The sequence below is a fragment of the Pipistrellus kuhlii genome, unplaced genomic scaffold (genome assembly GCF_014108245.1).
Source record: "Pipistrellus kuhlii isolate mPipKuh1 unplaced genomic scaffold, mPipKuh1.p scaffold_m20_p_139, whole genome shotgun sequence".
In the NCBI taxonomy this organism is placed as follows: Eukaryota; Metazoa; Chordata; class Mammalia; order Chiroptera; family Vespertilionidae; genus Pipistrellus; species Pipistrellus kuhlii.
This window is the reverse complement of record NW_023425448.1, coordinates 1-12,500: the sequence shown is the minus strand read 5'-3', so window position 1 is coordinate 12,500 and position 12,500 is coordinate 1. Positions and strand designations below refer to the sequence as shown.

General features: G+C 67.7%; 1 protein-coding gene across 1 annotated transcript in view; it reads right to left on the bottom strand.

The window, feature by feature from the left end:
* The window catches only part of MBOAT2 (membrane bound O-acyltransferase domain containing 2), a 13,567-nt gene extending 5,206 nt beyond the window's left edge, over window positions 1-8,361 (bottom strand). Inside the window, exons 1-7 of the mRNA XM_036436501.2 lie at window positions 8,269-8,361; window positions 7,812-7,866; window positions 2,647-2,830; window positions 1,696-1,888; window positions 1,188-1,291; window positions 303-367; window positions 1-104 (exon numbers count right to left, since the gene is read on the bottom strand). The exon at window positions 1-104 is cut by the window's left edge and continues 29 nt beyond it. Of these exons, the coding sequence (XP_036292394.1) occupies window positions 1-104; window positions 303-367; window positions 1,188-1,291; window positions 1,696-1,888; window positions 2,647-2,830; window positions 7,812-7,866; window positions 8,269-8,320 (757 nt within the window). The 5' untranslated portion in view covers window positions 8,321-8,361. The remainder of the gene's footprint in view (window positions 105-302; window positions 368-1,187; window positions 1,292-1,695; window positions 1,889-2,646; window positions 2,831-7,811; window positions 7,867-8,268) is intronic.
* Between the last annotated feature and the right edge of the window lie 4,139 nt (window positions 8,362-12,500).

Genomic DNA, 12,500 nt, shown 5'->3' with positions numbered 1-12,500 from the left:
CGGTGAGGAAGGTCAGGTAGTAGCCGGGGTACACGCCGTGCCAGACGGCGGACAGCACGAAGGTCTGGACGGTGGGGTTCCACGTGGTCCGTTCGTAGCACACCCTGGGGGCGGGAGGCACGGCCAGGAGCGAGGTCAGCGTGCCAGGCCCCAGGCTCCAGGCCCGGACACAGCCACACCTCCCCGCAGGCCACGGTCATGGCCGGTGACCTCAGGGGCCTCCCGGCCGCGCGGGGTCAGGCTTAGGGAGAGAAATGCCCTGCCACCCTGCTGGCCTGGGAGGCTGGGAAGGGAGGGCGCACCTTTTGAGCCAGAGAGCCGTCTGGATGTTCCAGTTGTCCAGAAACATCTTGAAGCTCGTGGACCCCTGAAAAGCAGGCAAGGTTTTTCGTGGCCGGACAGAACGATGGCGTTTGAACGGGAGCAACAGGCCCCACGGCGCTAAAATCAAGGGCCGTGGCCGTGGCCGTGGCGCCGTGGTTCTGTGCCTGCACACGGCCCTTCTGGCCCGGTGAGGGGCCCTCGGGGAGCGCGTGCCTCAGGGCACACCCGCCAGCTCAGGCCCTCACCCTCCTCTCATGTGAGTGAGCAGTCACGGGGGGGGGGGGGGGGGGGGGGGAGGCGGGAATTATCCCCAAGAAAGACCCCGTGGCAGGAGCAAAGGACGCGGCTCCCGCGAGGAGGGACGTGCCCGAGCCACCTGCCACGCTCCCTACACCCGCCCTGCTGCCACCCCTCCCGCCTGGCGCCTCCGCCGCCCTCCTCCGCCTGCAGCCCCCGCTGGGCCCGCCCGGAGCATCTCCCGGCGGAGGGAGCCCCAGTCCTGGCTCAGTGGAGGAAAGCGAATTATATTAAAGACCCTCCAACCCACCCTGGCCCGTGTGGCTCAGTGGACAGAGCATCCGCCTGCGGACTGAAGGGTCCCTCCCGGGTTCAATTCCGGCCAAGGGCACCAGTCCGGGTTGTGGTTCAATCCCCAGTAGGGGGCGTGCGGGAGGCAGCCGATCAATGAGTCTCTCATCATTCATGTGGATGTCTCTCTCTCTCCCTCTCCCGTCCTCTCTGAAATCAACACAAATATATTTTTTAAACCCTCTGCACCCCCTCGGCCGGCACCTCAGAACTCTGAAAGCCAACCGTGGCTCTTCGGGTGCCGCCTGGCGGCCGCCTTCCCAGCACACACCCACCTCTATCTGCCGAATCCGCAGGTTGGAGACCAGGTCCCAGCGGGCCGCCCCGTGCCCGTCGAAGCCCCGGAACCCGAAGCCGGCCGCGTTGTTGATGGCGTCGGCTGCAGGGAGGGAGGGGGGGGGTGAGAGCCGCGCCCCCACCCGCCGTGTCCTCCCGCATCAGCTCCGTCTGCACCAGGGAAAACGCGTGTATTCTAAGGAGACCAGACGTCCCACGTTTGGCGGGACTGTTCCAATTTCTAACAACCTGTCCCGCGTCCCGCGATTTTTGGAAAGAATGGGGACTTTCATAAAACGCCGTGGGACGCGGGACAAATCGTTAAAAATCGTGACTGTCCCGCCAAAAGCGGGACGTCTGGTCTCCTTGGTGTATTCCCGTGTCTGTCTGACTCCGCCGGCCCTGTCCTCTGGGGCGGACGTGGCCTGAGGCGGTGTCTGCCCGGCAGGCAGCCGCGTGCTGCCCGTCGGTCTCTCCCCCGCTGCCCGGCGGGCACACGCCGCTCACCCAGCGTCCACGCGAAGTAGTACTTGGGCCTGGCCGCCAGGAGCGAGACGTACAGGTACAGGGCCTTGGCCGGCCACGAGGCCGTGGCTCGGAAGTGCTCGTCGATGTTGTGCTCCACGGGCAGCGCGTTCGAGACGGTCAGGTGGGCCAGCAGCGAGAGGCCGCACACCGCCAGCTTCTGCACCACGGCCGCCTGCGTGTGAGGGAGACGGGTCATGGCCAACCCCGTCAGAGGGGCGTCACCCCCACCCACCGCCTGACTCACCCCGAGGGGCATCACTACCCAACCCACCCCCTGAGGGCGCCACAGCCTAACCCATCCCCTCAACAGGGCATCACCCCCTAACCCAGTGGTCGGCAAACCCATCAGCCCACAGAACCAAGTATCAACAGCACCACGACTGACATTTCTTTTGAGAGCCAGATTTTTAAAACTTAAACTTCTTCTAACGCCACGTCTTCAACATAGACTCGCCCAGGCCGTGGTGTTTTGTGGAAGAGCCACACTCAAGGGGCCAGAGAGCCGCATGTGGCTCATGAGCCGCAGTTTGCCCACCACGGCTCCAACCAACTGAGCCACCCGGCCAGGGATTGCAAAGTATTTTTAAAGACACAGATGGGTCAATTCAAAACGTGACAACATTCGGCCCTTGCCGGTGTGGCTCCGTGGATAGAGCCTCGGCCTGCAGACTGAAGGGTCCCGGGTTCGATCCGGTCAAGGGCATCATGTCCGGGTTGCGGGTTCCATTCCCAGGAGGGGGCGTGCGGGAGGCAGCCGATCCGTGACTCTCTCTCATCACAGATGTTTCTACCTCTATCTCTTTTCCTCTCTGACACCAATAAACACGTATTTTTACAAAACCGAACTTGCAAACATTCGTATCTCTAAGGCCCAGGAGCCTCGGCCTCGCAGGCGGGCCCCGGGACTCGGGCCCGGGGGACGGCTCTCACGTTCGGGGACGGCTCCGCGCCCGGGCCGGGAGGCCCCGCCCCGCCGTCCTCGCCCGCCCGCGGCGTCCGGTGGGCGCGGCCCTCGATGAAGGAGATGTAGTCCTTGTAGGAGCAGAGCGGGCCGGCCAGGATGCCCATGAAGTTGCAGTTGTAGCTCAGGTACTCCAGGAGGCTGGGCATGCGCCTGCGGGCAGAGAGGCCGTGAGACAGACGGACAGACAGAGCACCGGAGACTCTGCGGGAACGGCTGCGCCCGCCGCCCCCAGCACAGAGCGGGCTCCACCGCGCACGCCCGCGCGGGGAGGACTGGGCAGGCCGCTGTGCTCGCACTCAGCGGTTCTGAACACAAGAGTTTGCACACGGATCTTCACGGGCAATGGCCAGGGTTTCTACAGATTCTTCGCAGGAACACAACCCTCCCAATAAATGGACAGGACCAGGCAGACAGCACCGCCCCGACCAGCCTGTCATCTGCTCCTCGAGACGTGTGTGGCGCGGCCGGTGGCTCAGTAGGTGAGCCTGGACCTACTGGACCAGGAGGTCACAGTTCGATTCCCGCTCAGGGCACAGGCCGGGGGTGTGGGCTGGATCCCCCATTGGGGGCGAGCAGGAGGCAGCCGACCCAGGATTCTCTCTCATCACTGATGTTTCTCTCTCTCTCACCCTCTCCCTTCCTCTCTGAAATCATAAAAAATGTTTTGTTTTGTTTTTAATTTATTTTTTATTTTTTTTAATATATATTTTATTGATTTTTTTACAGAGAGGAAGGGAGAGAGACAGAGAGCCAGAAATGTCGATGAGAGAGAAACATCGACCAGCTGCCTCCTGCACACCCCCCACCGGGGATGCGCCCGCAACCAAGGTACATGCCCCTGACCGGAATCGAACCCGGGACCTTTCAGTCCGCAGGCCGACGCTCTACCACTGAGCCACACCGGTTTCGGCTAAAAAATGTTTTTAAATAAACAACAACAAAAAACAGGCAGAGAGAAGACAGTGGTCCCCGCCCACCTGACACGCATGGGGCCGCCACTTACTGGGCTGCCTGTCGGGTCTCTCACCGTCGTCTACACTGCAAAGCGTTTCTAAGACTCTCCCCGCGGCCACCGACCCCGCCGCCGCCTGCTGGCCCGCTGCAGCCGGCACAAAGGGGCGCCTGTGCGTCCACAACAGCCCATTGTGGCCCCAGCTGTTTCAGGGCCCAGAGCCACGCCGGCCCACGCGCAGCCCCGCCTCAAGCACCCTCCCCTCCCGCCCGGCCTCGCTCTGCGCCAGGACGGCGGCCACGCCGAGCCACGGAACTCGCTGAAATCCTCTGGCTCCGCCGTCCTCCCAAACTGGCCGCCTCCGGACCGCAGTGCGTCCCCGTCATCTGCCGTAAAAATGAGAGCCAGGCGCGGCTCTGTTCTCTCCACGGCCGACACCACACGCGTCCCGCCCTCCTTCAGAGAGTCCTTCCCGGACGCGACCTGTGCGACCCGGCCGGGCCTCTCCCCCGCGCTCCGGAGGGCCGGACGGGAATCCTGTGGCCGGGGCGGTCCTGTGCCCGCAGGGCGCTCCGGCCTCTCCCTCCTCCCACCCGGTGCCAGCAGCACGCCCTCCACGGCGACAACAGACACGTCTCAGACGCCCTCACGCGCCTCCTGGGCCACCACCGCCCCAGGGACGGCTGCTCAGCAGGGGCCGAGGCTCCAGTGAGAACATGACCGGCTCCCCCTCACCGGCTCCCCCTCACCGCTCCCCCTCACGGGCTCCCCCTCACCGGCTCCCCCTCACCGCTCCCCCTCACCGGCTCCCCTCACCGCTCCCCCCTCACCCCTCCCCCTCACCGCTCCCCCTCACGGGCTCCCCCTCACCGCTCCCCCTCACCGGCTCCCCCTCACCCCTCCCCCTCACCGCTCCCCCTCACCGGCTCCCCCTCACCCCTCCCCCTCACCGCTCCCCCTCACCGGCTCCCCCTCACCGCTCCCCCTCACCCGCCCCCCTCACCGCGCTCCCCCTCACAGGCTTCCCCTCACCGCTCCCCCTCACCGCTCCCCCTCACCGGCTCCCCCTCACCGGCTCCCCCCTCCCCCCTCCCCCTCACCGCTCCCCCTCACCGGCTCCCCCTCACCCCTCCCCCTCACCGGCTCCCCCTCACCGGCTCCCCCTCACCGCTCCCCCTCACCGGCTCCCCCTCACCGCTCCCCCCTCACCTCCCCCCTCACCGCTCCCCCCTCACCGCTCCCCCTCACCGCTCCCCCTCACCGGCTCCCCTCACCCCCCCTCACCCTGCTCCCCCCTCACCCCGCTCCCCTCACCGCTCCCCCCACCGCTCCCCCTCACCGCTCCCCCCTCACCCCGCTCCCCCTCACACCGCTCCCCCTCACCGCTCCCCCTCACCGCTCCCCCTCACCGGCTCCCCCTCACCCCGCTCCCCCTCACCCCGCTCCCCCTCACCGCTCCCCCTCACCGGCTCCCCCTCACCCCTCCCCCTCACCGGCTCCCCCTCACCGGCTCCCCCTCACCGGCTCCCCCTCACCGCTCCCCCTCACCGGCTCCCCCTCACCCCTCCCCCTCACCGGCTCCCCCTCACCGGCTCCCCCTCACCGGCTCCCCCTCACCGGCTCCCCCTCACCGGCTCCCCCTCACCGGCTCCCCCTCACCGCTCCCCCTCACCGGCTCCCCCTCACCGGCTCCCCCTCACCGCTCCCCCTCACCGGCTTCCCCCTCACCCGGCTCCCCCTCACCGGCTCCCCCCTCACCCGCCTACCCCCTCACCGCTCCCCCCTCTACCGGCTCCCCCCCACCGGCTCCCCCCTCACCGCCTCACCCCCCTCACACCGGCTTCCCCCTCACCGGCTCTCCCCCTCACGCTCCCCCGCTCACGGCTCCCCCTCACCCCGCTCCCAACCTCAGCCGCTCCCCATCACCGCTTTCCTCACCCCCCCCGGCTCCCCCTCACCGGCCCTCACCCCTCACCGCTCCCCCTCACCCGGCTCCCCCTCACCCGGCTCCCCCTCCCGCCCCCCCCCATCACCGCTCCCCCTCACCCGCTCCCCCTCACCGCTCCCCCCTCACCGGCTCCCCCTCACCCCTCCCCCCTCAACCCGCTCCCCTCACCGGCTCCCCCTCACCCCTCCCCCTCAACCATGCTCCCCCTCCACGGCTCCCCCTCACCCCTCCCCCTCACCACCGGCTCCCCCTCACCCCTCCCCCATCACCAACCCCCCTCTCCCCCTCACCGGCTCCCCCTCCCCCCTCCCCCTCACCGGCTCCCCCCTCACCCCTCCCCCTCACCCGCTCCCCCTCACCGGCTCCCCCTCACCGCTCCCCCTCACCGGCTCCCCCTCACCGCTCCCCCTCACCCCTCCCCCTCACCGCCTCCCCTCACCGCTCCCCCTCACCCCTCCCCCTCACCGCTCCCCCTCACCGGCTCCCCCTCACCAGGCTCCCCCTCACCGCTCCCCTCACCGACGCCCCCTCAACGCTCCCCCTCACCGGCTCCCCCCCCCTTCACCCCGCTCCCCTACACCGCCTCCCCCTCACCGGCTCCCCCTCACCGCTCCCCCCCTCACCGGCTCCCCCTAACCGGCTCCCCCTCAACCGCTCCCCCTCAACCGGCGCCCCCTCACCGCTCCCCCTCACCGGCTCCCTCACCCCTCCCTCACCGGCTCCCCCTCACCGCCCCCCTCACCGGCTCCCCTCACCGGCTCCCCCTCACCGCTCCCCCTCACCGCCCCCTCACCGCTCCCCCTCACCGGCTCCCCCTCTCCCGCTCCCCCTCACCGGCTCCCCCTCACCGCTCCCCCTCACCGCGCCCCTCACCCCCCCCTCACCGCCTCCCCTCACCCCTCCCCCTCACCGGCTCCCCCTCACCCCCGCTCCCCTCACACCGCTCCCCTCACCCCTCCCCCTCACCTCACCCCCTCACCGCTCCCCCTCCACCCCTCCCCCCTCACCGCTCCCCCTCACCGGCTCCCCCTCACCGGCTCCCCCTCACCCGCTCCCCCTCACCGCTCCCCCCTCACCCGCCCCCCCCTCACCGGCTCCCCCTCACCGGCTCCCCCTCACCCCTCCCCCCCCACCGCTCCCCCTCACCGGCTCCCCCTCACCGGCTCCCCCTCCCCGGCTCCCCCTCACCTGCTTCCGCCCCCCCGCTTCCACCTCATCCCTGCTCCCCCTCATGGCTCCCCCTCACCGCTCCCCTCACCGCTCCCCCTCACCGCTCCCCCTCACCGGCTCCCCCTCACCGGCTCACGCTTGGGTCAGCAGGGGAGCAGTCACCACAAACATCCGCCCCAGACCTGCCGCACCGGGGAGAAGCGGGGCGCAGGGCCCGGGTGCGGGCAGGGAGGCGGGCTCCGGAGGGAGAGCGAGGCCCGGGCAGTGACAGGCACTGCGCTGAGCGGGGGAGGGCAGCGGCCATGTGCGTCCTCCCGGCCTTCCCAGCGGTCGGCACCCCGCGGCTCGCGAGCCACATGCGGCTCTTCGGCCCCTTGAGGGTTCTAACGCCACTTGTTCAGAACAGACCGGCCCAGGCCGAACACCGAACACGGCCGTCTGCGCATGGGCCGCGGAGTTTCCATCATCGCACTGCACGTGTGCGCCCGCGCGTGGTGTTTTGTGGAAGAGCCGCGCTCAAGGGGCCGCAGACCCCCATGTGGCTCACGAGCCGCGGTTTGCCGACCACGGCCTTGACCTCGTCGACAGAGCGCCGGTCACAAACGATGCAGAAGCCAACCCCCCCGGTCCCCAGAGGAGGCGGGACTATGGGGCCGGGTCTTCGTTCCTGGAAAGCACGGCCTCCAGGCGGCCGCGGCGCGGCACGGCGCCTCCTCCCGTCCTGCACCACGCTGGCGGCTGACCCATCCTCACGCAGGGCGCACGGAGGCCAGCACTCACCGGCTTCGGGGTCTCACGGGGGCGGGGGGCGGAGATCGGGCAGACGGCCTCATGGCACCAGGAGGCGTGTGCCGTGCGGCGACACAGCCACGGGCCCGTGGAGCCCGAGGAGGGCTACTCGCCAAGGCGGGCGGGGCCCGGGGCCAGGGTGCGTGGGGAGGACGCTGGGTTTTCACGAAGGAAGCACCTCCCGCAGGACGAGCCAGCCGGGGCCGGCGAGAGGTGTGTGTCCCGGGCAGAGACGGCGCGGAGCAGGTGGGACACGATTAAGGGGCACGCACCTGACCGCCAGGTCCCTCTGCGACGGAGTCAGCTCCTCGTCCTTCCGGAACATCCCTGGGACACAGACAGGCACTGCGTCAGCGGCCGTTTCTCCCGCTCACACGCCCATCCCTCTTCTCGTCTGGAGTTCACACACCGTCCCAGCGGAGGCACAACTGGCTCCCTTCTCGCTCCTCGCAACAACACGAGCTCCGTCCCGTCCCAGGCCCTCGGGGGAGGCCAGCGGGTCTGGGCCGGTGTGAGGGGAGCGCACGCCTCGGGGACTAACGTGGCTCCTTCAGGGGAATTCCTTCTGAGTTAGGGAACCCCCCACGGCTCACGTATGTCGCCGTAAGTGCTGTGACGTGTCAGAAGGGTGTGAACGTGTTTCTGCTGCCGGATGGCTACGGGGCCAACAGCAGGGCTGCGGGAGGACCGGCTTCTCACCCCACACGACTCGGACTTCTGAATTCTTACCGTCGCGAACCTCAAAGGCCAGGCTGGTGATCTTCTGTGTGATTATCATCATGGGGCTGAGACAAAACAAAGAACAAAACGCGTTACAAGGGCGCCTTTAAAACAATAGCCATGACACAGGAAAGAGTTTATTCTGCTTATACGACTACAGAACCGTGAATGTCTGTTTTTAACATAAAGACCTCCAGGGGGTGTCAGAGAGAGAACTGGGGCTGCTGTGTCGGGGGGCAGGGGGGTGTGCAGGCGAAAGGGACCTGGGACAGAGCACTCGGGACGTGCTCGTCCACAAAACAAGGTCGCATGGGAGCAGGGCAGGCTGAAGACCGCCCGTCGCCTGCCTGTGTCCCCCACTGCCTGCCTGTGGCCAGAGCTTTCTCAGAACTGACCCCCGCTGCCCGCTGCTCAGGGCTGGGCTCCCAGGTGGGAAGGGAGCTGCTGGGGGAAGGGGTGTGGGCACACAGGGAAGGCGTCTGGGTCAGAAATGCAGAGTAAGCAGAGGAAACATGAGAGAGAGAGGATGCTGCCCACCCCCTGCCCGGGAGCCAGGCCCCGGGGTGGCTGTCCGGGACGCCTGGACGGCGCACAGCTCGGCGCTGCCTCGGGGAAGGAGGAGTGAGCATCACGCCGCCCGCCGGTGAGGCAGCGGCTCTGGCTCCCTGTCCGTCTCCCAGGGCTGGTCACAGGGAAGACCAGATCCTGCGGAACGCCGGGAGGGCACATGTCTGCCCCTCAGCTGTTCCCAGGCCCGGACAGAAGCCCGAGGCCCGCCGCCCCGCTGGTGCAGTCAAACCAGGAAGCCCTGTCTGGGCTGCAGGTAGGACGTGGGCCGCCCCCTGCAGGTCCCGGGAAGGACTGCAGCCCGGAGCTGCAGGAGGCCTCGGACCCCAGCCCGGTGGGTCCCACCCTCCCTCCTCTTCCTACCCCTGCTCAGACCGGGACTGCTAGGCGGCCCCCATCCACCGAGACGTGTGGTCCCCGCCAGGAGGTGCTGGAAACTTGGCTCTTGATGTTTGGTTCTGCCCACAGCATCCATGAAGATGTGTTCTTCGCTGACCCAGCCACCTGACCTACCACCTGACCCAGCCACCTGACCCAACACCTGACCCAACACCTGACCCAGCCACCTGACCCACCACCTGACCCAGCCACCTGACCCAACACCTGACCCAACACCTGACCCAACACCTGACCCACCACTTGACCCACCACCTGACCCACCACCTGACCCAGCCACCTGTCCTACCAACTGACGCCAGCCACCTGACCCAACACCTGACCCAACATCTGACCCAGCCACCTGACACCAGCCACCTGACCCAACACCTGACCCAACACCTGACCCAGCCACCTGACCCACCACCTGACCCAGCCACCTGACCTACCACCTGACGCCAGCCACCTGACCCAGCCACCTGACTCAGCCACCTGACCCAACACCTGACCCAGCCACCTGACCCAGCCACCTGACACCAGAGCCGTGACCGCTAGGCTGGGGGGGTGGGGTATGATGGCAATGCAGCCACAGCACAACTGCTGGGCCAATAACATGTTGGGATTCGGTTAGGTGTCAATCCTGTACACCCGTGGTGGGCAAACTGTAGCTCAGGAGCCACACGCGGCTCTTTGGCCCCTTGAGTGTGGCTCTTCCACAAAACACCACAGCCCGGGCAAGTCTATGTGGAAGACGTGGCGTTAGGAAACGTTTAAGTTTAAAAAATGTGGCTCTCCAAAGAAATGTCGATCGTTGTCCTGTTGGTATCTGGCTCTGGTGTCTGGGGACTAATGAGTTTGCCGACCACTGGTGCAGACCAAGAGTAGACATAAACGTGACGGCTGTCTGAACCCGAGAATGCTTCCTCAGTGTGGCCGTGTGGGCAGGACCAGAGACCACTAACCCCGGGAACACGTGGAGACCCCAGCCCTGTGGCTCAGCCGCTGGGGTTTACCCCGGAACCAAGAGGTCACCAGTTCGATTCCCGGTCAGGGCACAAGCCTGAACCTCATCTCATCTCCTCTCGTCTCAGCCGAGGCGTGCACCTCCAAGGACGTGCCCCTCACCGCTGTCTCCTCTACCAGACGCACTGCTGCTCTAAGACCCGCTGTTCCTGTGGGGACGTCTCTGAGGGACGGAGCGAACAGCCCTTCCCGCCCAGAATCGCTGGCGCCCAGCATGTGCCGGCACCACGGCCCCTAAATAACACCTTCCCACACCAGGCCCCCAGGACGCCTCGGCAGGCCCTACCAGCCACGCTCCCTCCTGCGGCTCTCCGGCCTGAGCACGCTCCCCCTCCGCTCTGGAACCGTCGCCACACTGTGCGCCCCTCACTGCGGGCCGGGCTCTCGTGGCCACACTGTGCGCCCCTCACCGCGGGCCGGGCTCTCATGGCCACACTGTGCGCCCCTCACAGCGGGCCGGGCTCTCGTGGCCACACTGTGCGCTCCCCTCACCGCGGGCCGGGCTCTCGTGGCCACACTGTGCGCCCCTCACCGCGGGCCGGGCTCTCGTGGCCACACTGTGCGCCCCTCACCGCGGGCCGGGCTCTCGTGGCCACACTGCGGGCCGGGCTCTCGTGGCCACACTGTGCGCCCCTCACCGCGGGCCGGGCTCTCGTGGCCACACTGTGCGCCCCTCACCGCGGGCCGGGCTCTCGTGGCCACACTGCGGGCCGGGCTCTCGTGGCCACACTGTGCGCCCCTCACTGCGGGCCGGGCTCTCATGGCCTCACCGCGGGCCGGGCTCTCGTGGCCACACTGTGCGCCCCTCACAGCGGGCCGGGCTCTCGTGGCCACACTGTGCGCCCCTCACTGCGGGCCGGGCTCTCGTGGCCACACTGCGGGCCAGGCTCTCGTGGCCACACTGTGCGCTCCCCTCACTGCGGGCCGGGCTCTCGTGGCCACACTGTGCGCCCCTCACTGCGGGCCGGGCTCTCGTGGCCACACTGTGCGCCCCTCACTGCGGGCCGGGCTCTCGTGGCCACACTGTGCGCCCCTCACCGCGGGCCGGGCTCTCGTGGCCACACTGTGCGCCCCTCACCGCGGGCCGGGCTCTCGTGGCCACACTGTGCGCCCCTCACCGCGGGCCGGGCTCTCGTGGCCACACTGTGCGCCCCTCACCGCGGGCCGGGCTCGAGGGGCTAACGGGAAAAGCCACCTCGCCCTTTCCTTCCCTCTGTGCCCTGCCGCCCTAAGCTCTCCCTGCGGCTGTGCGCGAGCGGCCTCCGGTCCAGCCGCCCGGGCCGGACGTGAGGACAGGACTGCGGGCCGCCCGGGAGAGGCGGGAGGAGCAGGCGGCGAGACAGGGAGAAGCGTGGGGGAGGCGGCAGCGAGGGGGAGCCAGGAGGGTCCCCAGCGGACCAGACAGAGAGGCCGCCCGCCCGCACAGCCAGGGACAGCACGGGGGCCGCGGGCAGAGGGCGCTTCTAAGCGCAGGAACGTGGGTTGGCTTCTCCTGACGCCACCTGGTCAGGAACATGTTTCTGCAACAGAGTGACTGCACAGTCATTGCCCTTACAACTCCACTGACACACTCACACACACGCACACGCCACACGCATACACACACCACACACACGCACACACCACACACACACACACAGCACACACGCACACACATACACACGCCACAGGCGCATGCGCACATACACACACCACGCGCGCGCGCACACGTATACACACACCACATGCACACAGCACACACATGTGCACAGACATACATACCACACGAACACACCACACACGCGCACACGTTCACACGCGCACGCACACGCACACGTACGCACACACACACACGCCACAGGCGCATGCGCACATACACACACCACACGCGCACGCACACGCACATGCACGCACACACGGTGCACACACACCACGCACACAGAGTAAGTCTCTCTCGCCGCGTGCACGTGACACGGCCAGTGAAAGAGCTGCCGGCGGCCCCTCAGCAGCGCAGGCCTCGCTCCCGGGCTCCCTCCACAAGGGGGCGCTCTCTCCGCTCCACCGGCCGCTGCAGCCGAGTGCAGGCTGTTCGTTGACCGGCATTGGGATGAGTCAGGGTCCTCTCTGCCACAGCCCTCAGCGCCCTCCTGCCCAGAGGTCCCAAGGGGAGCCTGCCTCCAGGGGCTTTTCTCTCCTCTGAGAGAGAGAGAGAGAGAGAGAGAGAGAGAGAGACAGAGGGAGAGGAGAGAGAGAGAGAGAGAGAGAGGGAGGGAGGGAGAGAGAGAGAGAGATAGAGA